General features: G+C 48.3%; 2 protein-coding genes across 5 annotated transcripts in view; one reads left to right on the top strand and one right to left on the bottom strand.

Annotated features, from left to right (window-relative positions):
• Positions 1–19,537, top strand: part of YARS1 (tyrosyl-tRNA synthetase 1) — a 39,773-nt gene extending 20,236 nt beyond the window's left edge. The window contains exons 5-13 of one of the 2 annotated variants that reach the window (XM_002750582.7): positions 1,542–1,622; positions 5,069–5,161; positions 8,242–8,377; positions 8,862–8,947; positions 12,659–12,794; positions 14,958–15,055; positions 15,925–16,118; positions 16,686–16,827; positions 18,668–19,537. In XM_002750582.7, coding sequence (XP_002750628.1) covers positions 1,542–1,622; positions 5,069–5,161; positions 8,242–8,377; positions 8,862–8,947; positions 12,659–12,794; positions 14,958–15,055; positions 15,925–16,118; positions 16,686–16,827; positions 18,668–18,778 — 1,077 coding nt within the window. In that variant the 3' untranslated portion in view covers positions 18,779–19,537. Of the gene's footprint in view, positions 1–1,541; positions 1,623–5,068; positions 5,162–8,241; positions 8,378–8,861; positions 8,948–12,658; positions 12,795–14,957; positions 15,056–15,924; positions 16,119–16,685; positions 16,828–16,965 lie in introns of both variants that reach the window. The other variant, XM_054259102.2, reaches the window with a different exon arrangement.
• Positions 19,538–19,816: 279 nt separating this feature from the next.
• Positions 19,817–27,844, bottom strand: part of NHSL3 (NHS like 3) — a 32,570-nt gene continuing 24,542 nt past the window's right edge. For all 3 annotated transcript variants that reach the window (XM_009000839.5, XM_009000840.5, XM_009000841.5), the window contains exons 2-7: positions 26,541–26,711; positions 26,385–26,440; positions 25,699–25,822; positions 24,989–25,102; positions 22,336–24,897; positions 19,817–21,920 (exon numbers count right to left, since the gene is read on the bottom strand). In XM_009000839.5, the coding sequence (XP_008999087.3) occupies positions 21,898–21,920; positions 22,336–24,897; positions 24,989–25,102; positions 25,699–25,822; positions 26,385–26,440; positions 26,541–26,711 (3,050 nt within the window). In that variant the 3' untranslated portion in view covers positions 19,817–21,897. The remainder of the gene's footprint in view (positions 21,921–22,335; positions 24,898–24,988; positions 25,103–25,698; positions 25,823–26,384; positions 26,441–26,540; positions 26,712–27,844) is intronic.

The raw sequence follows: 27,844 nt of genomic DNA, 5'->3' as shown, positions 1-27,844 counted from the left end.
CATTCTGTTTCCTCTGCATGCTGTAAAACATCTATATGTTCTTCAAAACCAAGCCCAGCCCATCTGATTCTAGGAAACCTTCCCCACATCCATCTTATTAGAGAGAATTTTTTCTTTTATGTCAACACTGTTCCTTATATGAACATCTAGGTTAGCCCTTAGCAACTGAGTTGAAATGATCTGTTTACATGTCTCTCCCCAGCTGGATAACTGGGTTTCTTGAAGGGAGAGTCCGGGTCTGATTTATCTCAGAGCTGGCACCAGGCCTGGCATGTCATAAGTGGCAGTCACTGTTGTATTTATTTTTTGAGACAGGGCCTTGCTCTGTCTCCCAGGCTGGAGTGCAGTAGCATGATCATGGCTTACTGCAGCTATGACCTCTCTGGGCTTAGGTGATCCTCCTACCTCAGCCTTCCGAGTAGCTGGGACTATAATGCGCACTATCATGATTAATTTTTGTTTGTTGTCTTTGTTGAGACATCTCGGCTCAAGTGACCTGCCCACTTCAGCCCAAAATGTTGGGATTACAGGCATGAGCCACCGCACCTGGACAGTCACTATTTTTCCCGAGTGCTTACAGGACTTCTTTATACTACTTATATGTCATTTGTCACAGGCCACCTTATTCAATAGGATGCCTTTGGCATGACTATAGTTTCTTTCCTTCTCTCCCTCCCTGTAGCATTCTGCATATCCTGAGGGCCTCTACTCTTATTTTTTTTATCCCATGACATCCACATGGAGTAATGTTTACCTCAAGCACTCAGCAACTGTCTTTGCAGCTCTCAAGGAGGCTGACTGCTATTTATTTTCTTCCTGGCTTCACCTTTTTTTTTTTTTTTTTGGAGATGGAGTCTTGCTCTGTCGCCCAGGCTGGAGTGCAATGGCATAATCTCGGCTCACTGCAACCTCTGCCTCCTGGGTTCAAGCAATTCTCCTGCCTCAGCCTCCTGAGTAGCTAGGACTACAAGCGCCTACCACCACACCCAGCTGATTTTTCTATTTTTAGTAGAGACAGGGTTTCACCATATTGGCTAGGCTGGTCTCAAACTCCTGACCTTGTGATCTGCCTGCCTTGGCCTCCCAAAGTACTGGGATTGCAGGCGCGAGCCGCCGTGCCTGGCCCCAGGCTTTACCTTCTGGAACATCTAGTAATTTTCTAAAGTTTCTGATTTCTCGGACCTATATAGAAAAAGTAAAGTAGATGTTTAGGCTGAGCATGGTGGCTCATGCCTGTAATCCCAGCACTTCGGGAGGCCGAGGCGGGTGAATCACCTGAACTCAGAAGATCAAGACCAGCCTGGGCAACATGGCGAAACCCTGTCTCTACTTAAAACACAAAAAATTAGCCGGGCGTGGTGGTACATGCCTGTAATCCCAGCTACTTGGGAGGCTGAGGCAGGAGAATTGCTTCAACCCAGGAGGCAGAGGTAGCAGTGAGCTGAGATCATGCCATTGCACTCCAGCCTGGGTGATGGTGAGAGTGAGACTGTCTTAATAAAATAAAATAGATGTTTATCTTCACATATTTCTTTCCACAGGCTTTGGATGAAGAATATTTAAAAGTAGATGCTCAATTTGGAGGCATTGATCAGAGAAAGATTTTCACCTTTGCAGAGAAGGTGAGTATCCACTTTCCTGTCTTTTTTCTCTTGCACCTCAGAGGTATGCAACTGTAGTTTATTGAACGATGATGTGTCAGTCCCATTAGTCATGGTGTATGGTAGATATCCTCCTTGTTTTGCAGATGAGAAAGCTAGGCTAGAAGAATAAGAAAGTTGTCCAATATCACACAGTTAGTAACCGAGAAGTAATTATTAGTACCCAGATTTTTCAAACTCCAAAGCCCATGTGCCTGCTCCTACACCTGTTGGATTTGCTTCTTTCCTAGTAGCCCAGTTTCCAAGGAGAGGCATTCATTACCAGTTGGAACTACTGTCCTTTCACAGAGCATTTGGTTCACGTTTCCCTGCATCTTTTTCTTTTTCTTGTCTTTTTTTGTTGCCCAGGCCAGAGTGCAGTAGTACGGTCACAGCTCATCACAGCCTCCACAGCCTGGGCTAAAGCAATTCTCCCACCTCAGCCTCCCAAGTAGCGGGACCACAGGTGCATACCACAGCACTCAGCTAGTTTTAAAATTACTTGTAGAGATGAGGCCTCCCTATGTTGCCCAGGCAGGTCTTAAACCCCTGGGCTCAAGCAGTCCTCCTGCCTTGGCCTCCCAAAGTGCTGGGATTACAGGCACAAGCCACTGTGCCCAGCTTAGTTTTGTTTTGTTTGTTTTTGTTGTTGTTTGTTTTTTTGAGATGGAATCTTGCTCTTTCACCAGGCTGGAACAAAGTGGCACGATCTTGGCTCACGGCAACCTCCGCCTCCTGGGTTCAAGGGACTCTCCTGCCTTAGCCTCCTGACTAGCTGGGACTACAGGCATATGCCACCACGCCCAGCTAATTTTTGTATTTTTAGTAGAGATGGGGTTTCATCATGTTAGCCAGGATGGTCTCAGTCTCTTGACCTTGTGATCTGCCCACCTTAACCTCCGAAAGTGCTGGGAATACAGGCGTGAGCCACTGGACCTGGCCCAGCTTAGTGTTTTGATATATTTAATGAAAGCAGAAGTGCTTACATTATGTGTGTGTGTGTGTGTGTGTGTGTGTGTGTATGTGTATATATATATATACACATACATACACATACATATATATATATATATATTTTTTTTTTTTTTTTTTTTTTTTGAGGCAGAGTCAATGCTTTGTCGTCCAGGCTGGAGTGCAGTGGTGTGATCTCTGCTCACTGCAACCTCCACCTCCCGATTCAAGCGATTCTCCTGCCTCAGCCTCCTGAGTAGCTGGGATTACAGGCGTGTGCCACCACACCCAGCGAATTTTTTTTGTATTTTTAGTAGAGACAAGGGTTTCACCATGTTAGCCAGGGTGGTCTCAATCTCCTGATCTCATGATCCACCTGCCTCAGCCTTCCAAACTGCTGGTATTATAGGTGTGAGCCACCACGCTCAACCTCTTTTAGCACTTTTAAAGAATCATTGCATTGCCTTCTCGCTTGCACAGTTTCCACTGAAAAGTCACTTCTAAGTATTATTGTTTCTCCGTGACAGACAATATGTCTTTTCTCTGACGCTTTTAAGACTTTTTTCTTTGTCTCTGATTTCCAGCAATTTGACTATGTTGTTTTTGTTGTTGTTGGTTTCTGTGAGATAGGGTCTTGCTTGCACTGCCTAGGCTGGAGCGGTCTTGGCTCACTGCAGTTTTAACTTCCTGGGCTCAGGTGATCCTCCCACCTCAGCCTCCCAAGCAGCTGGGACTAAAGGCATGTGTCACCATGCCGCCTATCTAATTTTTTTTTTTGGAGATGGAGTTTCACCATGTCGGCCAGGCTGATCTCAAACTCCTGAGCTTAAATGATTTGCCTTCCTTGGCCTCTCAAATTGCAGGGATTACACGTGTGAACTTCTGTGCCTGACTAACTGTGATGTTTTCAGCTATAGTTTTCTTTTCTTTTCTTTTTTCTTTTTTTTTTTTGAGACAGAGTCTTATTCTGTTGCCCAGACTGGAGTGAAATGGTGCAATCTCGGCCCACTGCAACCTCCACCTCCCAGGTTCAAATGATTCTCCTATCTCAGCCTCCTGAGTAACTGGGATTACAGGTGCCCGCCACCACGCCCAGCTAATTTTTGTATTTTTAATAGAGGGTTTCATTGTTTTGGCCAGGCTGGTCTCAAACTCCTGACCTCATGATCCTCCTGCCCTGGCCTCCCAAAGTGCTGAGATTATAGGCGTGAGCCACGGTGCCTGGCCTCAGCTATAGTTTTCTTTGTATTTATTCTGCTTAGATTTCTCTGAGCTTCTTGAATCGGTGGATTTGTTTTCATCAAATTTGGGAAATTCTCAGCCATGATTTCCTCACATACTGCTTCTCTCTTGTTTCTCCTCTCAGAGTTTAGCTACACATGGGTTAAAAAACTCATGCCTCATATTCTGTTCTATGGTTTTCCTTTCTTTGTTCCCTCTGTGCTTCAGTTTGGATATTTTCTATTGACCTTTCTTCAAGTTTATTAATCCTGTCTTCTGTTAAATCCAGTCTTGGCCGGGCGCAGTGGCTCACGCCTGTAATCTCAGCACTTTGGGAGGCTGAAGCAGGCAGATCGTGAGGTCAGGAATTTGAGACCAGCCTGACCAACATGGTGAAACCCCATCTCTACTAAAAAATACAAAAATTAGCCAGGGGTGGTGGCGCATACCTGTAGTCCCAGCTACTCTGGAGGCTGAGGCAGGAGAATTGCTTGAACCCGGGAGGCAGAGGTTGCAGTGAGCCCCCAATCCCTAGCCTCCTGCAACCCTGAACTCTAATAGCTGTTTCCTCTACTTGGTCTCTTTTTCTCAGCACTTGGTTTGCCAAAAAATACCCTCAGTGAGAAAGCCAAGGCAAGTGTGTAGTCACCTTACTTCCCTTCACTCAAGATTTGCTGTCCTGTTGTTTTATGTATTTCCAGCTTTTATTGTTGTTTATGGTGACATTAAGTCCAATAGCCTCACAATGTAATACTCATAGAAAAGCAGTAGGGAAAAAAAATTCGCTTGAATTACAATCATTGTGAAAAACTACATATTCAGTATAAAAAGACTAGAAACAGGGCCAGGTGCAGTGGCTCATGCCTGTAATCCCAGCATTCTGGGAGGCTGAGATGGTGGATCACCTGAGGTGAGGAGTTCAAGACTAGCCTGGCCAACGTGGCAAAACCCTGTCTCTACTAAAAATACAAACATTAACCAGGTGTGGTGGCGGACACCTGTAATCCCGTCTACTCAGGAGGCTGTGGCAGGAGAATCGCTTGAACCTGGAGGTGGAGGTTGCAGTGAGCTGAGGTCATACCATTGCCCTCCCGCCTGGGCAACAAGGGCAAAACTCTGTCTCAAAAAAAAAAAAAAAGAAAAGAAATGGAAGCAATATATCAACTGTTCATTTGCTAGCCAATTTAGATGAGATCAGGGCACTGAGGAGGAACTTAGACTAACAGCTGCTTTTGTGTGTTTCTGTAATCTCTCAGTACCTCCCTGCACTTGGCTATTCAAAACGGGTCCATCTGATGAATCCTATGGTTCCAGGATTAACAGGCAGCAAAATGAGCTCTTCAGAAGAGGTAAGTTCCCAGCTTAGACTTGAATTTAGAAATCTTCAGCCTCAATGGAGAGATCAAGGACTGAAAAGAACAGGGACCTGGCTAACTAGAATTCTCCAATATTTGAGTTATAAGGGTCCTTACGGCATTCAGTTAGTTCAGTGGTTCTTAAGTATTGAAGGATCCAGAGCAGTTTGGATGAGATCTAATCATCATTCAATGGTTTTTACTGCTGATAAAAAATACAAGCAAAAGTAATGTCTTTGTTCATAGAACTGTGATAAAATTCAGCCTTATTAATGAGAGCACTGTGGTTGCATTTCACTAATTAGCATTTTGATTGTTAGGGTGATACTTGATATTATGATGTCTTTTAACATTTAAGAGTCCCTCTTCTTGAGCTTGTGTACTTGCGGGAAAGTTCACTTTGGTTCTGATCATTAGAGCGTGGAAATCCAAAGATATGAAAAGTTGAGTTCTGGGTTCCCAAACATGGGTTACCTTCAGAATCATCTAGGGAATTGAAAAAAAAAAAAGTATAGACACTGTCCATAGAGATTCTGATAAAGTAGTTCTGGGAGGAACTCAGGAATCTGTATTTTTTTTATACATTTTTTTTTTTTTTTTTTTCCACCGTTTCACCCAGCCTGTCACCCAGGTCCTATCTCAACTCACTGCAACCTTTGCCTCCTAGGTTCAGGTGATTTTCCTGCCTCAGCTTCCCATGTAGCTTGAATTACAGGTGTCTGCCAACACACTCAGCTTATTTTTGTATTTTTAGTAGAGACTGGGTTTCGACATGTTGGCCAGGCTGGTCTCAAACTCCTAACTTCAAGTAATCTGCCTGCTTCAGCCTCTCAAAGTGCTGGGATTACAGGCATGACCCACCATGCCTGGCTGGGAATCGGTATTTTCTTTCAAATCCTACTAGGTGATTCTGATTTAAATCACATCCACACACTCATCTAGTTCTTTAAATATGACATCTCAAACTGATCAGAGATTGGTGAATATATGCATGTATACTCTTATATTTTTTTCTTTTTGTTGTTGTTGTTGTTGTTTTCTAACTTCACCCATTACCATATTTTTAAAAACTATACTCATTCCTTTTTCTTTCACATTAAAACATTGTGTGTCTCTTATCCCTCTGACAAATATATCACTCATCCTGTTTGGTGATATTTGCTGTATCTTCACCCTGGTAATCAAGCCAGCAGTAGTTCCCAAATCAGAATCACTTGGAGAGCTTTTTAAAAATAAAAATTAAAAAAAAAAAGGCCAGGTGCAGTGACTCATGCCTGTAATCCCAGCACTTTGGGAGGCCAAGGTGGGCAGATCATGCAATCAGGAGATTGAGACCATTGTATCTAAGATGGTGAAACCCCTTCTCTACTAAAAATACAAAACAAATTGGCCGGGCGTGGTGGCATGCAACTGTAGTCCCAGTGACTTGGGAGGCTGAGGCTAGAGAATCTCTTGAACCCGGGAGGCAGAGGTTGCAGTGAGCTGAGATCACGCCACTGCACTCCAGCCTGAGAGACAAAGTGAGACTGTCTCAAAAAAAAAAAAAAAAAAGCCTGACCCAACCCCAAGAAATTTTGATTCATTAGGTTTAGGTGGAACCCAGTAAAAGGTGATTCATATACTGACACATGTGGGCCAGAATTTGGTAAACACTGAACTCAAATGGAATTCACTCCCTCCAAAATAAGAAACAAAACCTAAAAAGGAAAAACAGCTGTAGATAATGTATAATATCTTATTTGGCTGATTGCTGTGAACAGATATCCTCATACATTGTTGATGGCAGTGTTGATTAAAATATCTTTTTTCAAAAAACAATTTTGAACCTAGCAATTTTGGGCAGCTTAAGGAAATGATTCTAGAAAAGGCAAAAAAAAGAAAAAACTCTGCAAAGATGTCCAGTGTAGCATTAATATATGTAATTTGTAAAAATTAGGATAGAACCTAACAGTTTGCAATTTGTTGAATTATGTTTCCACTAATAATTGGGACTATAATTTGGCATAAAAACTATTAAAGTAGGTCACACATGGTGGCTCACACCTATAATCCTAGCACTTTCGGAAGTCAAGGTGGGCAGATAGCTTGAGTCCAGGAGTTTGAGACCAGCCTAGGCAACATGGTGAAATCCCATCTCTACAAAAAAATTTTTAAAATTAGCTAGGGTGGTAGCGTTCACCAATAGTTCTAGCTACTTGGGAGGCTGGGGTAGGAGGACTGCTTGAGCCTGGGAGGCAAAGGTTGCAGTGGGCCATGATCATGCCACTGCACTCCAGCCTGGGCAACAGAGCGAGACCCCATCAATATAGACAAAGCCTGAGAAGAACACAAAAAAATTAAAATAGTTTAATTTGTTAGATGGCAGAAATTGTGAGTGGTTTTTCACTCTGTCACCCAGGCTGCAGTTTCAACCTCCTGGGCTCAAGCGATCCTCCTGCCTCAGCCTCCCAAGTAGCTGGGACCACAGGTACATACTTCATACCCAGCTAATTGTTTATTTTCAGTAGAGATGAGGTCTTACTATGTTGCCCACGTGGGTTTTGAACTCTTGGGCTCAGGCAATCCTCCCAAAGTGGTAAGATTAAAGGCATGAGCCACTGTGCCCAGCCCAAAGTAAAATATTTTTATTTATTTATTTTTACCACCTCCACAAGAAAATAGCTCCAAGTACCTAATGTTAAAATCTTTTTAAAAAGAATTTTTTTAGCTAGGCACAGTGGCTCACGCTTTTAATCTCAGCACTTTGGGAGTCCAAGGCAGGAGAAGTGCTTGGACCCAGAAATTTGAGACCAGCCTGGGCCACATGATGAAACCCTGTCTCTACAAAAAGTAGAAAAATTAGTTGGTCTTGGTGACACATACCTGTAGTCCCAGCTATCCAGGAGTCTGAGATGGGAGAATCTCTTGAGCCCAGGAGGTTGAGGTTACAGTGAGTCATGATTGTGCCACTGCACTCCAGACTGGGCAACACAGTGAGACCCTGTCTCCAAGTTAAAAACAAAATTTAACTCGTATTAGTTGAGCATATACTCATTTTCAACCACAAGAGGTCTCTTCCCTTCCGTGACTTCTAGGAGTCCAAGATTGATCTCCTTGATCGGAAAGAGGATGTGAAGAAAAAATTGAAGAAGGCCTTCTGTGAACCAGGAAATGTGGAGAACAATGGGCTTCTGTCCTTCATCAAGCATGTCCTCTTTCCCCTGAAGTCTGGTAACACTCTCTGTTTTCTTCCTAGAGGCCAGGCTAGAATAGCAAAATTCGTGCTGTGATCATACTTGTGATTTGTCACAGACTCTTCTTCCAGGAACTGGCTGCCCTGATTCTCTGCTCTGATTTCTTATATATTAAAGTATGAATGATGTTGAGATGTCATTTAATTGTCCATATATTTGTTACCAGCCTAGGTTCTGAGGGAACACTGGGGTGGGCAGAGGTGTTAGAAGTAAGGGTGGGGACAGACATGTTGAACTAGAGGAATACAACAAAATAGACATATTTTGTTGCCTTCCCAGGAAGCAGCTGAAATGTTTGCTGGATATACAATCGTGCTACTCATCCAATTTAAGAATAATAAAATACGATACAATAAAGTTCAAAATATATGGGAAAAACTACAAATAGTCATGCTTTTGGGCTAGGAATGCCAATTCTGCCGCTGTCAGTGAATTTGTTGGCACAGATCTTTTCCTTACAGAGTTTGTGATCCTTCGAGATGAGAAATGGGGCGGAAACAAAACCTACACAGTTTACATGGACCTGGAAAAGGACTTTGCTGCTGAGGTAACACGAAAGGAAAAGGAATCCTTTCCTGAAGATCTGTATTTTCTTATTTTTCTGCTGACTGTTCAAACTTGTTTAAAACAACTTGATATGTGTAGAATTGAGCTGCCTGGTATTTTTGCTCTACTTTTGGTAATCTCACTGGTGTCCATTTTCCTTCAAAATTACAGTTTTGGTTAAAGTTTCTTGTCAGTTAACTTTTCTGAAAGAAAGAAAAAAGAAAGCTAATCCCCACTGAACTCTGCCAGACCTCTCCATCTTGGCCCATCAGGTTTGTAGTTACACCGCAGGGCTCTGCTTTTTTGTTGTTGTTGTTTGTTTGCTTTTTTTTTTTTTTTGAGATGAAGTCTCGCTCTGTTGCCCAGGCTGGAGGGCAGTGACACAATCTCAGCTCATTGCAACCTCCACCTCCCAGGTTCAAGCAATTCTTCCTCGGCCTCCCAAGTAGCTGGGATTACAGACAGCCACAACCACGTCCAGCTGATTTTTGTAATTTTTAGTAGAGATAGGGTTTCACAATGGTGGCCAGGCTGGTCTTGAACTCCTGACCTCAGGTGATCAGCCTTCCTCAGCCTCCCAAAGTGCTGAGATTGCAGGCATGAACCACAGTACCTGGCCAGGGCTCTGTCTTGATGCTCTCTGGGGCTGCATATTTTGTTAATGGCTTCAGTGAGGATTCAGGTGGTTCCCAGATTTGATGAGCAGATGGTACAAAGCTAATATACTGGTGCTTTAATCACTCTCCAAAGGACTCAGCAGGCTGGAATAAAGGACCGAACCTAGCAAAGATGAAGTATTTCAGGAACAGGTACAAAATCAGGGTTGAAAAATAAGAGACAATTACCAAAGGACACAATAGAGGCTCCTATTCATTTCAACAGACACTAACAGAAGACTTACTAGGTGCCCATGTGTTAGGCACTCTGCTAGGGACTGGTATTACATAGAGGGGGTCAGTCCTCCTAATGCTCAGTACAATAAGAGAGGCAGACTTGTAAACATTTCATTGACTGCATTTTACATATGTATGTTTTATGTGTGTATGTACATATATTTTTAACATAATATATGCATGTGTGTATGTATGTGAATATATATATGACCGGTGAATATATGTAAATGTATACTATATGGCTATATATGTGAATATATATAACAAAAAGAATATATATATATATTCCAGAAATAATATAGAAGGAAGTGGCCGGACATGGTGGCTCACGCCTGTAATCCTAGTACTTTAGGAGGCCAAGGTGAGCTGATCACTTGAGGTCAGGAGTTTGAGACCAGCCTGGCCAACATGGGTAAACCTCATATCTACTAAAAATACAAAAATTAGCTGGGTGTGGTGGTGCACACCTGTAATCCCAGCTATTCGGGAGGCTGAGGCAGGAGAATTGCTTGAACCTGGGAGGTGGAGGTTGTAGTGAGCGAAGATCACACTATTGCACTCCAGCCTGGGCCACAGAGTGAGACTCCATCTCAAAAAAAAAAAAATATATATATATGTGTGTGTGTGTGTGTGTGTGTGTGTGTAAGTGATTGACTCTCTAGAAAAGCTTGTGGAGGAAACTAAGTACTATTTTGCTTGAGGAATAGGAGTTCACAAGGAAATCTGTGAGGGAAGAAATTGTACAAAGACATGGTAGGATGAAACAGCATGACGTACGAGGAATCGCAGGTGGTTTGGTCTCACTTAAGAGTCTAAAACGTGAGGAGGGGGGATTACGGGAGAGAGAGGCAAGGCCAGGTCACAAAGGAAAGACATAATAATATAGGGAATGAAATGGGGGTATTGTGATTGACTCTGAATTCAGGTCCAACCAATTTAATGGGGCTGTTCAAAATGTTAATGTCTGACTAGACCTGGTGGCTCATGCCCTGTAATTTCAGCACTTTGGGAGGAAAATTGCTTGAGTTCAGGAGTTCAAGACCAGCCTGGGCAACATAGTGAGACTCCATCTCTACACAAAAAAAAATCAAAATATTGGCCAGCCATAATGGCACATGCCTGTAGTCCCAGCTACTTGGAAGGCCGAGGTGGGAGGATCACTTGAGCTCAGGAGATCAAAGCTGCAGTGAGCCGTGATTGCGTCACTGGACTCCAGCTGTGTGACAGAGCGAAACCATGTCCCCGAAATGAAAAAGTATTTTGTGGGAATTAGGAATAGATGAAATGCCTCAGAAAAAAGGTCTGCAGCCATGTTATCCAACAGTACTTTCTGTGGTGATGCATACGTCCTATCTGTACTCCTGACACAGAAGCCACGTAAGCTGTTGAGCACTTACAGTGTGGCATGTACAGCTGAAGAACTGAATTTTAGTTTACATTTAAATACCCACACAAGGCTAGTAGCCACCATATTTGACAGCGGCAACCCTAGAGCTTTTATTAAAATTCAATATTCCTAAGGAAATCAGAAGCAAAAATGTTGGCATTGTTGTATTGAAAGTGTTCATTCCTAAAAGATGTCCCCTCAGAATATCTACAAGATTCTTTAATACCAGATTTGAGATATAAAAAAAGGGCAGTTGGCTGGGCATGGTGGCTCACGTCTATAATCCCACCATTTTGGGAGGCCGAGGCGGGTGGATTGCCTGAGCTCAGGAGTTGGCGAGCAGCCTGGGCAACACGGTGAAACCTCATCTCTACTAAAATACAAAAAACTAGCCAGGTGTGGCAGTGTGCACCTGTAGTCCTGCTATTCAGGAGGCTGAGGCAGGAGAATTGCTTGAACCCAGGAGGTGGAGGTTGCAGTGAGCCAAAATCATGCCACTGCACTCCAGCCTAGGCGACAGAGCGAGACTCTGTCTCAAAAAAGAAGGTGGTAGGGGGGCAGTCACAGGACACAAGGAATAAAATGAAATTACTGAACTATTACCGTATACAAGCAGTGTTCTCATCATTTTCACCCACATTCAGTGTTTTAACCCTCATCCCCATCCTGTGAGATACAGCTATTGTTAGCCTCACTTTGTAAATAACAAAGCCAACTGTGGCCAGGCGCAGTGGCTCATGCCTGTAATCCCAGCACTTTGGGAGGCCAAGGCAGGCGGATCACGAGGTAAAGAAATCGAGACCATCCTGGTCAACATGGTGAAACCCTGTCTCTACTAAAAATACAAAAAATTAGCTGGGCTTGGTGGTTCATGCCCATAATCCCAGCTACTCAGGAGGCTGCGGCAGGAGAATTGCCTGAACCCAGGAGGCAGAGGTTGTGATGAGCCAAGATCACGCCATTGCACTCCAGCCTGGGTAACAAAAGCGAAACTCCATCTCAAAAAAAAAAAAAAAAAAAAAACTGCTGGGAAGGCCAGGCACGGTGGCTCACACCTATAATCCCAGCCCATTGGGAGGCCGAGGCGGGTGGATCATGAGGTCAAAAGATCGAGACCATCCCGGTCAACATGGTGAAACCCCGTCTCTACTAAAAATACAAAAATTAGCTGGGCATGGTGGTGTGTGCCTGTAATCCCAGCTGCTCGGGAGGCTGAGGTAGGAGAATTGCTTGAACCCAGGAGGCAGAGGTTGCGGTGAGCCGAGATCGTGCCATTGCACTTCAGCCTAGGTAACAAGAGCAAAACTCCGTCTCAAAAAATAAAAATAAAAAATACTGCTGGGAAAAACTATCTTGATCCTACTTACTTGGATTCAGGTGTCCTGTGCCCTGTTCTAGACCTCATCTCACTAGGTCTTGTTTGATTCTGCAGGTTGTACATCCTGGAGACCTGAAGAATTCTGTTGAAGTTGCGCTGAACAAGTTGCTAGATCCAATCCGGGAAAAGTTTAATACTCCTGCCCTGAAGAAACTGGCCAGCGCTGCCTACCCAGATCCCTCAAAGCAGAGTAAGGCCAGCTAGAGAGGGATTGACATTGTCAGGAGAGAGATCTTGTCAATGAGCCTTGGAAAAATGCCTGTCTTAAATTTGAGGGCACAAGAACCCAGGGGATCTGAAGTGCAGGAAAGTCACGTCCTACTGGCTCCTAGAATGGAACTTGAGTCATTTTTATTTGGGTTTGGTTAACACAAGGAAGTGATCACATCCTTTTGTACCAGCACTGCTGAGAGCTGCTGGTGTAAGGACTTTGGTCCTTCTAGTTTGTTTGCTAAATCTGCCTCTTCATTAAAGATAGTGATTGGGGGCCGGGCACAGTGGCTCACACCTATAATCCCAGCACTTTGGGAGGCCGAGGCGAGTGGATCATGAGGTCAGGAGATCGAGACCATCCTGGCCAACATGGTGAAACCTCATCTCTACTGAAAATACAAAAATTAGCTGTATGTGGTGGCGTGTGCCTGTAGTCCCAGCAACTCGGGAGGCTGAGGCAGGAGAATCGCTTGAACCTGGGAGGTGGAGGTTGCATTGAGCTGAGATCACAACACTGCACTCCAGCCTGGGTGACAGAGTAAGACTCTGTCTCAAAAAATAAAAAACAAAGATAGTGACTGGGGCCAGATACACTGACTCACACCTGTAATCTTAACACTTTGGAAGGCTGAAGCAGATGCATCACTTGAGCCCAAAAGTTAAGAGACCAAAACTCAGTCTCTACCCAGAAAAAAAAAATTTAGCCGGGCATAGTAGCACATGCCTGTAGTCCCAGCCACTCAGGAGGCTGAGGTCAGAGGACCACCTGAGCATGGGGAAGTTGAGGCTGCACTCCAGCTTGGACAACAGAATGAGACTGTCTCAAAAAAAAAAAAAATGATAGAGATTGGGTTAGATCTGTTATATCCATCTGGTATATAGGATATCAGTAGTCTCTTACACAGCTGCTTGGGCAGAGCCTACAGAGCTTATAGAAGCTTATCTTGCTGGGCGCAGTGACTCACACCTGTAATTCCAACACTTTGGGAGGCTGAGGCAGGAGTATCACCTGAGGTCAGGAGTTCGAGACCAGCCTGACCAGCATGGAGAAACCTTGTCTCTACTAAAAATACAAAAAATTAGCTGGGCGTGGTGGCACATGCCTGTAATCCCAGCTACTTGGGAGGCTGAGGCAGGCAGCAGAATGGCTTGGACCTGGGAGGCAGAGGTTGCAGTGAGCCGAGATCATGCCATTGCACTCCAGCCTGGCAACAAGAGTGAAACTCCATCTCAAAAAAAAAAAGAGAGAAGCTTATCTTTAGATTCTCCCCATTTCCTTCTATATGCATGGACCTTGCTCTTAGTTGGCTATCCAGATATGCATGATGCTGAGATATTGGCATTGATAGCTTCATGTGACCCTTCCAGAAAAAAACAGTAAATTATGTTTTGTTTTGTTTTGTTTGTTTTAATTTTTCAAGAACAGGGTCTTGCTCTGTTGCCCAGACTGGTCTTAAACTCCTAGGCTTAAGCAGTCCTCCCCCCTCAGCCTCCCAAAGTGCTAGAATTGTAAGTGTGAGCCACAGCCCCTGGCCAGACTCAATAAATTCTATATGAAATTCATGAATGGAAATACCTAAAGGAGGCAAAGCTACCACTGCTCCCTCCTCTCTAGTCTAATAATTGAGGGAGAGAATAGATGAAAATCAGGTATGTCATGTCTGATGGGTTGCCAATCCAGTATTAAAGAAACTGTAACTCGGCCTGGTGCAGTGGATCACACCTATAATCCCAGCACTTTGGGAGGCTGAGGCGGGTGGATCACGAGGTCAAGAGATCAAGACCATCCTGGTCAACATGGTGAAACCCTGTCTCTACTAAAAATATAAAACTTAGCTGGGCATGATGGTGCATGCCTCTAGTCCCAGCTACTTGGGAGGCTGAGGCAGGAGAATTGCTTGAACCCAGAAGGCGGAGGTTGCAGTGAGCCGAGATCATGCCATGGCACTCCAGCCTGGGTAATGAGAGCGAAACTCCATCTCAAAAAAATAAAAAATAAAATAAAGAAACTATAACTCAGTGTTTAGACTCAGGATTCTACACTAAATCTTACCTAATCTCAGTGTCTTCACATGGTGGGATCAGCAGCTGACCTGCCATGGGGAAGAATTCTACCTCATGGGGTTCTTCTCATTCCCAGAGTCAATGGCCAAAGGCCCTGCCAAGAATTCAGAACCAGAGGAGGTCATCCCATCCCGGCTGGATATCCGTGTGGGGAAAATCATCACTGTGGAGAAGGTACTCATTTTTTATCACATTGCAGAGAAGCAGATTGGGTCAGGTTTGTCTGTTTCCATCTGGAGGAAACGTGGCCTGGAGATGGGAAGTAACATCCTGAGGTCATATTGCAAGTCAGAGTGCAGGTGTCTAATTCCAGGCAGCAGGCTTTCTGTTGTGATTGTTGCCTGTGGACATTACGCAACCAAACACAGCCAGGAACTCAGCAGAGGGTGCAGATGTTTAACATGTTTGTCTGTTAAATTCGGTCTGATGGACTCACCTGGTCTCTGCCAGCCTGCCTGGTCTAGCTACAGGCCTTATCTTGAACAGGCCACTTGGCCCCCTTCAGAAAGTGGTGGAGGGAAGATTTCCTTTTTCCCAGAGACAGAAGATTTTACACCCAGTGGCCTGGACCCATTGTTCTGGGCTTCTTTTCCCTTGAGCATTGGTTTGCTTTTCACTGTATACCCCAACCACCAAAACTACCCTGAGATCAATGCTGATGCACCTGCATCAGATGGCAAGGCCAGCAGTTGTGCCCCTCCCATCTCCCAGCCCACCTAGGACCTATGTGGTACTGCATGTGCACTGTAATGGTAGCCATCTAGACAGTCTGGGCCATTTCATCTCTATTAAATATCCTTCCACCTCTTACCCAAGCTTCTAGGTCCATTTTAGTCAAATCTGGCCTCAGTTGAGAGCAGAATATACCTTCAGAGCCCGTTCTCCTGTCTGCTATCTGGGACCTGGAAAGAAAGTTAGCTCTAGAGGGTCCTTCCAGGGGCCTCTATAAAGAGTGGGACATTCCTTACTGGAATCCAAGAGTTCACCAGGCTGCTCCTCTAATTGATGATGATCCTCTTCCTCCTGACATCTCTTGTTGGCAGCACCCAGATGCAGACAGCCTGTATGTGGAGAAGATTGACGTGGGGGAAGCTGAACCACGGACTGTGGTGAGCGGCCTGGTACAGTTTGTGCCCAAGGAGGAGCTGCAGGACAGGCTGGTAGTGGTGCTGTGCAACCTGAAACCCCAGAAGATGAGAGGAGTCGAGTCCCAAGGCATGCTTCTGTGTGCTTCTATGTGAGTGAGGACTTGGGGTGGGGCACAGAACCTGGGGAGGCCAGGAAGAGTGGGGAATCATCCCATCTGATGTCCTTCCACACGCCAGGTAGAAGCTCTGAGAACACGTGCCTCTTCCTTGCTAATGCCAAAAGTTGATGCATGAAGGACTTATCGTACAAGTACTGTCAATGAAGCATTTTACCTATAGATAATTTTGTTAAAATAGAAATGGAGGACTCAAAGCAGTACATGCCCAAGTCTTACTACTAGTAAGGAGTGGCGCAGAGATTCTAATCCCAGTTCTGATGGCTATAAAGTCCTTGCTGTGCTATTTTATACTTCTTCCCGTAGAAACACAGATTTTGGTATCTCTCCTGACACAGGATTTTTGTATATCCTGGGTTACTCTAACCCTGATGATATGCAGAGATGTAGCAAGATAAGAGGACCTCCTGGGGCTCTGATACGAAGGATGCCCTAAATCCCATTAGGGCCCCGGTGTAAAGGCTGGGATTGCTTTGGCCTCCACAGTTACTGGAAGCCATCCATAGCCTCACCCTTCCCTTGTCCTGTGTGTCTTCCCAGAGAAGGGATAAACCGCCAGGTTGAACCTCTGGACCCTCCGGCAGGCTCTGCTCCTGGTGAGCGAGTGTTTGTGAAGGGCTATGAAAAGGGCCAACCAGATGAGGAGCTCAAGCCCAAGAAGAAGGTCTTTGAGAAGTTGCAGGTAAACAGCTGTAATTCCCCTTATTGGCTGGGCTGCCTGGACTGTGTCCCCAGACTGTCCTACTCCTGAAGCCATAGCTGCCCCTCTCCCAGTTGGGAGTTCCTGCATTTGAGCCCCTCTCTTCCTCCTTCTCTCCAGACCTTTCTGAATTCAAGGTTCCTGAGGAACATGGGGGTCTTAGGACTTCGCATCTCTGACAGATCATTTAAGTTCCTGTGTGAGGGACTTCAGACATTTCTTCATTTGATCTTCAGTCTGTGATAGGAGATTTTACCTGGCAAGATACCTGACAAGGCCACATAATGTCATCAGAAATTATGAGGCCACAGCCGGGCACGGTGACTAACACCCGTAATCCCAGCACTTTGGGAGGCCAAGGCAGGCAGATCACCTGAAGTCAGGAGTTCAAGACCAGCCTGGCCAACATGGTAAAATCTTGTCTCTACTAAAAATACAAAAAAAGCTGGGCATGGTGGTGGGTGCCTGCAATCAGGCAAGAGGCTGAGGCAGGAGAATCGCTTGAACCTGGGTGGTGGAGGTTGCAGTGAGCCAAGATTGCACCATTGCACTCCAGCCTGGCAACTGTGCAAAAGTCCATCTCAAAAAAGAAAGAAATGATGAGGCCAGGATCAGAACCCTCCCAGGGTCTCTCCTGCCCACCTTGAGTTTAGAGCACTCATTGTCTCCTTGCCTTCTGGACAGTGAAGATCTGACCTGCCGCAGCCATCCCTGAATTTATTCATTCATTCATTTAACAAATACCGAGTCCATAATGTAGGTGTCAGGCGCTGTTCTGGGTGCTTGGGCTACATCAGTGAATAAAGCAGCAGGAGTTGACTCTCCTTGTGGAACTAACAATCATGTGACTCTTTCTAGTTAATACCGTATTTCCTTAGTTATATGAGTGCTTCTGGAGGACATTGAGAGTAGTTTCCACTCTCTATCCTCCTGCATGAGGCCATTTGCTTTGCCCACTCCCTCCTTTCCTGGTTTTCTAGTCTCACTTTGTGAAGCTCTCTTTTTTTATATAAAATAAATTTTTATAGTAAAAAATGTCTAAAATATAGGAGAAAAATGAATAAAACAAAATATCCTAGTTCCGCCACCTAGAGATACTAAAGAATGTCATTAGTGATTATTTCCTTCTGGTCTTTTGCTATGCTAGGAGGGATAATCTGTTTATTAATTAGAAACAGTGTCTCACTCTGTCACCTGAGCTGGATTACAGTGGTACCATCATAGCTCCCTGTAACCTCAAGCCTGTAAACCTCCTGGACTCAAGTGATTCTCCCGCCTTGGCCTCACAAAGCACTGGAATTATAGGCATGAGCTACTACTGTACCTGGCCATGATTTTTTTTTTTCCAAGACAAAGTCTTGCTCTGTCGCCCAGGCTAGAGTGCATGTTGGCTAGGCTTGTCTCAAACTCCTGATCTTAGATGATCCACCCACTTTGGCCTCTCAAAGTGCTGGGAATGATTTTTAAATTTATCTTTATGCATGAAAAGTTTCCCCATCTTCTTGAAACGTTGAAGGGGGCTGCACTGTATAGTATTCTACCATAATTATCAAAATCTGAACTCTTACTAGACATTAAGGTTATTCTGAGCTTTTTTTACTATTAGAATGATGTGACAGATGTCTTGGTACATAGGCCTTTACACTTAGGATTATATTCTTAAACTTCCCTAAAATGAACTTACTTGAGTCAAAAGATATGAACGTGAAAGCTTTTGACAAGCATCTCTTAGAAAAGCTGAGCCAGCTTACCCTGCTGGTATATAAGAGTTTTCTTGTAGTCCCACCACCATCATTAAAATCTCTTTTGTTATCTTGTCCAGGCTGACTTTAAAATTTCTGAGGAGTGCATCGCACAGTGGAAGCAAACCAACTTCATGACCAAGCTGGGGTCCATTTCCTGTAAATCGCTGAAAGGGGGGAACATTAGCTAGCCAGCCCAGTGTCTTCCTCCCTTTTCCCACCACTGAGTCATCTGCTGTCTTCAGTCTGCTCCATCCATCAGTCTGCTGATCTGTGTCTTCAGTCTGCTCCATCCCTGTTTACCCATCTTTCAGGACACGGAAGCAGCAGGTTTGGACTGTTTATTAGGTGCAGAACTCAGTAAGGGGCAGCTAGCTCACCCTCCCCAGAACCCAGGATCTTCCGGTCTGGCTGCAGTGAGAGACTGACCCCTAACAAGGGCTGGGCAGCAGCAGGGAGTCCAGCCCTACCTTTTTCCCTTGACAGCTGACTTGAGGTATCTGTTTTCGATATAACTCATTTAAAAATTTATGCCACAGTCCTTGTAATTGGAAAAATATTGGTGCCCAGGTTTTCTTGGAGTTATCCCAGCAGTTGCACCTCTACCTGGGCTCTAGTACCCAGACTGGGCTAATTACAGCTTCTCTCCAGCAGGAAATTGTGGGATTTGAAAAGGAAAGGGAAGGGAAAACAGAACCTAGTGGTCTACCAAGTGGTTGGCAGCTTTCCTGATGTCTGCTTAGCCTGAGGCTTGGCACTGGGGGGGCAGGGCCTGCCCCATGGCTCCTGGAATTTCCCTTGGTCCAGCTAGGCTGGGACACTCCCTAAACCAGCTGCATGCTGGATGGCAGAGAGTGATTCTGTCTTCAGAGAGGGTAGGATACTTCTTCATAAGCCATCTCAGTCAAATCCCCATCACTGTCATAAATTCAAATAAAATGTCTGAACAAGGGTGTCTGGATGTGGCCTATGAGCTAGACCATCTCAGGAGAGAACACAAGTGTGAGGCAGCTGCTGGCCCCTCACCTAGCCTGGGGTTTCTTGACCCTGTAATAGGGGCTTGGGTGGCGCAGGATGGACGAGACACCTTGACTGTCCCTTTGGTAGTAGTAAGCAGAAGAGGCCCACACTTGGGTCCAATATGTACAGCAGGCAAAACATTTTCCCTTCTAAATGTGGGCCCAGACCACTGCCCTGTCCCTCCCCCATTAAGCAGCAGCAGCCACAGCCAAGTTTCAATCATTTAATTAACACCTTTAAAATGAAACACAGTTTTTTTTCATGTGTCTCACTCAGGCTTCAGGGCAGAGGGAATGGATTTTTTTATTTAGACATATCAAAGACTCAAAAATTTAAAGAAATATATATATGTATATATATACTTCTAACATTTTATGGAAATTAAAAATCAGAGGCTTTTGGTCTCCATTTGCTCTAGGTCAAGCTTATTTACCCCAGAGGACAAAGAAGGGTTGCCTCTTCTAGACCCTCCCTTCCCCTGTCCTCTGTCCCACCCAGCAGTGAAACAAGCTCAGAAGATCCTAACAAGATAGAGTTCCAGTAACGTTGGAGGAGGGGAGGGACGGAGACAGACATCAGGCTCCCTCCTGCCTCCAGCGGGTCCTAGTTTGCTGGCAGGGCCTGGTTTCATGCAGCTTTGACTCAGTCGTGGATCCTAGGGGGTGAGCTCTGGGCAGAACAGTGCTCACTGATTATCCTCTTTCCCCAACTCAGTGGGCAGGTGCAGCATACACCCAGCAGCACTCTCCACTGCCCACAAGCAAGGGAAGGACATTGGTTGATTAGATTAGCTACAGGGAGAAGACAGTAGTGACAAGCTGAAAAAGCCCTGGAGAGGGCCAGAGGAACCTGGGTCTCACCACATCCCCTCTGTTCCCAGCTCTTGGTGAGCGGGGGTGGGGGTCATGTCAACCTCTCTCCCTGGTGGTGAAGCTAAAAGCAGGGTTCCTTGCCAGATTCAAGCCCAAGTCACTGTTGAAGAAAGAGGATCAAGAAAGAAGGGGTCGCCCTGCGGGGCAGCTACGCTGCTGTGGAGCCACAGGGGCCAATGGGGAAGCCAGCTTGCCTAGACAGGTGGCACAGGCTGAAAACAGAAAGGTTAACATTCCTGGGGGAGGGTGTGGTAGGAGAGCCTGATACCTAGGGGACCACCACCCAGCCTGCCCTAGAGCACTGGATGCCCTTCACTGACTAGGGAAGACGAGTAAAATGCACCTGTGGCTTCCCATCCTTGTCACTCAGCGTCAGCTCCCTGCAGTGGAACCACATGTGCTGAAAGGCAGCTGCAGAAAGGACATGCACCAAAATGAGTAGAAAGGTCAGAGAATGAAGTCCAGAGGGCCAGGCCTGGGCGCACTGCCCAAGGAAGCTCTCTGCCACCAGGTGCTCCCTTCCATCCACCTTCTCGGTGCTTGCTCAGCCCAAAGGCTCCTGCCTCTGAACTGCTGGGTGCCCACCCACCCCAGCGTGCTCAAGGAGGCAAGGGGCAGGTGCTTGACACTGCCAAGTGCCCCAAGGTGACTCTACTGCTCTGCTCACCCATCTCTTTGGGCCCTGGCAGTCTCCTACTTGTCCCTGGCATGGAGCACCTGGCAGAACTGGAAGGCAGGGGGTTGGTTGGTAAGTTGAGGCACAGGAAGGCTAGTCCCCTCTGCACCTTTTGTGCTTTGGAATTCTACAGCCCCACCCCTGCCCCCAGCCTAGGGAAGCCTGTGGGAACACAATGACTTGGCCACCTCCAAGAACCAAGAGGAGTAAACTGGATTGGGGAGGGGGGCAGACTGGTCCCAAGCTATGGGCTGACTGCCGGGAATGGATTCCACTGCTATGTAAACAGGCCCTTGGAATGCAGCTTCCTGGGCCCTGGAGGATGGCCATGCAGCCACTTTCAAAAGTGCTTTGATTCTGGACTATAGTATGTGCATGGTTTGGACATGAAAAAAAAATGAAACTCAGGTAAGGTGTCCTGCTCCCAACTCTGAGACCTCAGGGCCAGCAGGGGGCGCAGCCACCCTCTCCCACCAGCTACCTCCTTCAAAATGAGGCTAAGGCCAAGACTGAAGCGGCTACTGCCGGAGGTGAACCCATTTGGGAAAAGGCATGAGCTCGGGATGATTCGGAGGACAGGAGCAACACCAGGCTTGCATAAGTATCGAAGGCCGTGGAGGTTAAGGCTGCAGGCGCCCTCTCTATTAGGTTGTGTCTGCTGTATCCTCGTCCTTGGAGCTGCTCGGGTCCCTGAGATTGTGTTTCTGGGATGGGTCAGCAGTGCCAATGAGGTGCCTGGTGGTCAGGCCAGCTCCTTCTGTGAGTCTAGGGGAGAAAAAGGGACACTTAGCAAGGGGCCTCTTGGCTTGGTTCTGGCACGAGGAGCCCAAACAAGGCATACCTTCACCCAACCTTCTTAACCCTTTGACTTACTGTGCCCGAAGCACTGGGCTGGACACCTTACAAATGTTCTGACACTATAATAGGTGTCACTGCCCCACACTTTACATTGCAGCTAGGAAGGGTAGGGAAAGGGGCAAAGTTGGAATTCTAACACAGTAGGCCTCAGGCTCACACACCATTCTCCTCTGGGGCCCAGCAAGGGTGACAGCTCACCCTTCCCACACATCCTCAGACCAGAAAAGTTAAAGATCCAAGAGCAAATCCCCCCTGGCAGGTCATCAGATTCCTACTTTCCTGCATCAGCAATGGGACCCCACCCCGGCACTGCCCACTGTACCTGAGCCTGGGAGGCCCATGTTCTCCTCTGGGCCCACCAGCTGCACGACACCTCCATTCTCCGCCAGCTCCCCCTTAGTCCTGTCCTGGGTGTGAGGGAGCCCGTTGGTGGGAGGAGCAGTAAGGGGCTCAGCTCGAGTGTAACTGGGGGACGCGGGTGGAGGGACTGCCACAGGTGGCTTGCGGGCCACAGGCGGGGGAGCCTTAGGTGACTTCTTTGGGGCCTGGGATGGCCGCTGTTCTGAGATGCTCCGGAGTTCAGCCACCAGATTCCGCTGGAGGTCAGCCTGGGTCTCGGGGGACACAGGCCGCTCCAGCTGCAGCTTCTTAGTGCCCTTGGAGAAGATGAAGCTGGCCATCAAGGCAGGGGACTGAGGAGGCCGTGGCTCTGCCTCAGGTGGTCCATTGGGCTGGGCACTTGAGAGGCCCTCGCTGGCAGCCAGGCTGGAGGCCTTGAGTCGGACGGCAGCATGGAGCCCTGAGGAGAGGGCAGGCACCGGGCTGGCCCGCCCTGACAGGGCCCTTCGTAGTGGCTTCTGGGGGGCTGAGGGCCCCAGTGCCGGGGTGGGAACCCCTGCTGGAGCACCCACGGAGCGCAGCCGCACCATCTGCAGGAGCGAGGGTGTGACCAGGGGTGTACCCGTGTCCTCCCTGGGAGGCCCGCCGCTCTTGCTGCTGCCCACTGGTTCCTTCTGAGGGAGCTTGGCCACAAGCCCTGGAGCAGAACTAGCAGGAGCTGGGGCTGGTGGAGCTGGAGGAGGGTCTGAGCTACCCGGGGGCTGACTCTTCGAAGCAGTAGCTGAGGAGGATGAAGCAGCCAGGGAGCTGACAAGCTCTGGGGAGCCTGAAGGGACTGCAGGCTCAGGGCTGGCCACAGAGAAAAAGGCCTCCTCAGGTGGAGGGAAGTCAGCCATGGACAGGTCCTGCTCCTCAGGGGTAGGGGGTGGAGGTGGGGGCCAGTTGGGATCTTGGAGGGGCTCCTCGGCAGTCTCTGGTGCAGATGGCGCCTCCACAACCACCTCTGGCTTCTTAGTGGGTGGTGGGGGTGGATGATAAGATGGGGGTGGGGATGGTGGGGGCGACTGGTCTTTGGAGACGATGGGAGACTCCTGCAGTCGGGTCAAGGATGTCTGGGGAGTGGAAGGGGACTGAGGACCTGCATCAGTGGTAGAGACAGGTGCAGTAACTACAGCAGGGGTAGCTGGAGCAGGGGCAGCTAGTTTGGGGCTCTTGAGCTTGGAGGGAGGTGGGGAGAAGGGGGCAGGCACCTTGGGGTGAGGAGGTATGACAAACCTGTCACCCAGGGGGGTCAACATCTGTGGCCCAGAGCGGTCTGAGGGGGCTGGGTCAGAGGAGGAGGAACACAGAGACGTGAGAGAAGAGGACACGGAGGCCCCAGGGGAGCGAAGCGACATGACACGCTCTGGCTTAGGGGGCTGGGCCTTGCCTGGCGAAGCAGGGGCACCTGCCAGGCCCTTGGGAGGGAGGGTGGGAGTACCACTTTGGCTAGAGTATCCACTGGAGGGTGAAAGCGTCCGTTCTGGGGAGCGTGGGGGGCGCCGGGAGCCACCCGGAGACAAGCAGGCCACCCAGCTGTTCGCTGGGTTGGATGGACAGGGTGCTGCCCCCACCCCTTCTGAGCCACCAGTGGGGGGTGGCCGAGGCAGTTGGGGCTGCTGCTTACGCTCAGGCTTTGGGGGCAACCCTAAGGGCCCGTCAGGCACTGCTAAGCCCCGCTGATGGAGGGAGTGGGTCCGGCGGGGAGGGGGTGGAGGCCGCTTCAGCTTACGTAGGGACACACTCCGGCCAGACAACTGCCCACTGCTTCGAATGCTGAGTGTGTCTGAAGCCTCAGCAGTGCTGCCCCCACTGGGGGAGCCCCTCCCACTGCCTCCCTGGGCAGGGGGTGCCATACTACTGCTGGCCACAGAGCCCTCTGGCTGGCCCTCAGAGCCACCCTTAGAAGAGAGGGTGGAACCATCAGACACAATGGTGTCAGAGGATTGAGAGTGGCTCCAGGTGTCACTGGAGGAGGAAGGATGGCGGCTGCGGGGCGGTGGGCTGGAGACCGAGGAGAAGCGCCCCAGCGAGCGGACGGAGGCCGGGCTGGCTGAGTGCAGGCTGCAGCGGCTTAGTGTGCGCAGGCTGCAGCGGCCCAGGGCCACCACATCCACTGTGGGTGGCAGCACAGCATGTGGTATCAGCTTCGACAGGTAGGTGGCCTGGGGGGAGATGGACATGGCTGGGCTCAGGGGCTCTGCAGGCCCTGCCCCTCCTGTCAGTCCAGGCACTGCTAGGGACATGGGCCGGGTCAATGGTGGGGGCCGGGCGCCTGTGGACCGGCCTACAAAGGTGTCGTCCCGGTAGACACGGTCAATGTGGCGTTGCAGCATGGCCTCTGTTTCAGCGCCAGCCTCTGCTTCTGCCTCCAGCGCCTGCAGGGACACCCGGGCCCCCCTCCCTGAGGTGCCTTGGGGGCGGCCATCCACCGTGGGGATGCGCACAGCATCCCGTGCACCAGGAGGCCGGGGCGTGCCTGGTACTTCTCGCTCATTCCGCAGGCCTGGAAGGGACGGGGAAGAGGTGGGGTCAGCAGAGAGAGGTTGACCAAGGCTCCCCACCCACCACCACTGCCCTCCTATCCCCAGGCTCACCAAGTTCCTTCTGCACATGCTGTGGGAGTCCCAGCACAGTGCTCCGCCGCTCCCGCCGCCGCCGCCCAGACTTTGCAGATTTGGGAAATGAGTCATGGGGTCGGAAGGTGGAGCCTGGGGGCCAGTCCAAGGAGAGAAAAACTGTTAGAGCAAAAGGACTCAGGGCACTTTCTGCAGGGCACTGCTTCTGTAATAAGAGCTCTGCAAGAAATGGTTTCTGCAGTCAGGTAGGTATGGGCAAGGTTAGGTTAAACAAAGATAGAGGCTTCTTTTCCCTAAGACTTTTGGAAGGCTACTAAATCAACAACGGTAATTTCCCTTTAGTGATAGCTTATTATTTAGTGAACATATTATTATGTGTTAGTTGGCATGCTAAACACTTGGCATTCATTCCAATAAGGTACTTATCCTCAATTTTATAAAACATCAGACAGAAGTTCAAAGAGGTTAAGGGTTTTCCCAAGGTCACACAACTCACAGGTCGTTATACCAGGCCCCCAACAGTTAAGATTTTCTAACTCTGAACTGCTTTATAGTCAGTGTATATCATGAACATGCAAGAGGACACAGGGTACTGTGTTTTCTGAATTCACTGAATCAAAGAGCCTGGCGAAACAGTGGATAAGGAGGAAAAAAACCGATGCTGGGACCCTATGGTGCCCACCATCCCTCTCCCCTACCCATGCCCTCTCCCCTGCCCATGAATCCACCTTTGCGCTGGATCATCTCCGAGCGGATGGAGAGTGCGTCCTCTGCTGTGGAGCTCTCAGCCAAGTAGGATGTGGTCTGGCTGCAGAAGGAGATGTTGTCTTCATCCGGCCCCGTCCGGGAGGACTATCAGGCAAGAAGAAGATCAGGCCCTGATTGGGGTGGGGTGGTTCCTCAGGGCTCCCACTGGAACATTTTGGTTTTTATTTTTGTTTTGAGATGGAGACTCACTCTGTTGCCCAGGTAGAACTGCAGTGGTGCAATCTTGGCGTACTGCAACCTCTGTCTCCCAAGTTCAAGCAATTCTCCTGCCTCAGCCTCTGAAGCAGCTGGGATTATAGGTACCTCCCACCATGGCTGGCTAATTTTTGTATCTTTGGTTCAGTGGGATTTTACCATCTTGGCCAGGCTGGTCTCAAACTCCTGACCTCAACTGATCTGTCTGCCTCAGCCTCCCAAAGTGCTGGGATCACAGGTATGAGCCACAGCGCCCAGCCTCCCACTAGAACTTTTGACTCACAGATCAGCATCACCTAGCATGAGTAACCTTGGACTAGCCCTCAGGGGTCATTTAGCATAGCCCTTTGTGATAGAGGAAGGAAACTGAGACCCGAAAGGTTCTAAGACATTCTTGCCAGAAGTCAAGCAGGGAGAGAAGAGTCAGGACTGAGCTGAAGGCAGGGCTCACCTGGATGCTCTGGGTGTCTCCATGGTCCCAGCCACCCTTATTCAGTTTCTGTTTCTCTGGAAGACACCAGAAGGGTATGTTGGGTTAGGCCCCTGACTTTGAGAACTGAGAGAGCAGCACTGGAGCGGGGCGTGGGGGAGGGGAAGGGAAGGTTACCTTGGTGTTGGAGGGAGCGGAGCCCCTCCTGGGCCTGCGTGTGCAGCTCTTCCAGGTGTGGGGGTCGTCCACTGGGGAAGAAGACATTGTCCTGGTGCTCATCCACTGTAGACCCTGGACCCTGGCTGGGCCCTACACTTAGACGTTTATCATTCTCAGCCTTGGCAGAGCCTAGTTGGAGGGAGGAGGCAGGGAAATGAGGTGAAGACATCTGGGCCCTGGGGATGCACACGTATCACGGCAAGGGCATCCATGATCCCCAGACTACACACGACCCTTGCACAAGCAATGCCCCCTTCCCCCAGTCTGGACACATAACCCACAGTTCTGGAGTATGTACTCAACACACATAGTCCCCATTATACATACACAAACTACACCCCAGTGTACATCTATCTGAGTACCCACACCACAGAAAGGGCCCCATATAAGGTACCACATGCAGGGCACACAGGTACACAGGTCTACTGCGTATGTACACAGCACCCACAGACATCGTTCACGTATATAAACAAAGAGCATCTGAATACAAACACACATAGGTACACACACTGAGCACATCCAGCCCGCACTTAAGCATACAACACCCACAGTCTCTGCTCTGTATATAAACAAACAGTAACCAAGTATATATACAACTATGTACTCCCACATCACTCAGGGTCCCACAAAAGACATCTCCAGTATACACATAGCCCATAGCAAATACATTGCTCTCACCTCCATACCCAAAACCCCACTTCACAGGAAAACAAACCACCCTTTTCATGCAACCCTTTGGCCCAGGTCTAGGAAAAAGATACCATGAAAAATTAGGAAGGAGAGGGAGCTGGCAGGAGTTACAACCAGATTCCCAGAAAATCCTAGGTGGTGGGGAAGGGGGATGCAGACCAGAGAGATGGCCTCCTGGGTCCCCTACTCACCCATGTGGCTGCACCTTAATGGAAGGATGGGCAGGGGAGGGGAGAAGAAAGACCCAGGCCCCTCCACCTGCCCAAGGGAGCTCCAGTCTCTCTTGGGGAAACAGTCCCAGGTATCCCCCACTCCTGGAGGCCCTGGCCCTGGCCCCAGTAGCAAAGGAGCCAGGGATCCATTACAAAGGATCCTGTTACAAGCCCCGCCCATGGAGGGGATGGCCATCTAATCCTGGGGATGGGGGACTGTGTCAGCACTTTGCAGCCCCAGCCCCGCTTTAAATGAAACCCACAACATAAGCAAAAGCGCTGGGAGGGTCATGTGACCTTGGTAGCACCTTATAAAGGGACAGGAACAAAACAAGCCCTTTAAAGGACCATGCCCCAGGA

Source organism: Callithrix jacchus, chromosome 7 (assembly GCF_049354715.1).
Source record: "Callithrix jacchus isolate 240 chromosome 7, calJac240_pri, whole genome shotgun sequence".
Classification (NCBI taxonomy): Eukaryota; Metazoa; Chordata; class Mammalia; order Primates; family Cebidae; genus Callithrix; species Callithrix jacchus.
The sequence above is the reverse complement of the archived record's forward strand: the minus strand, read 5'-3'. Positions and strand labels throughout refer to the sequence as shown.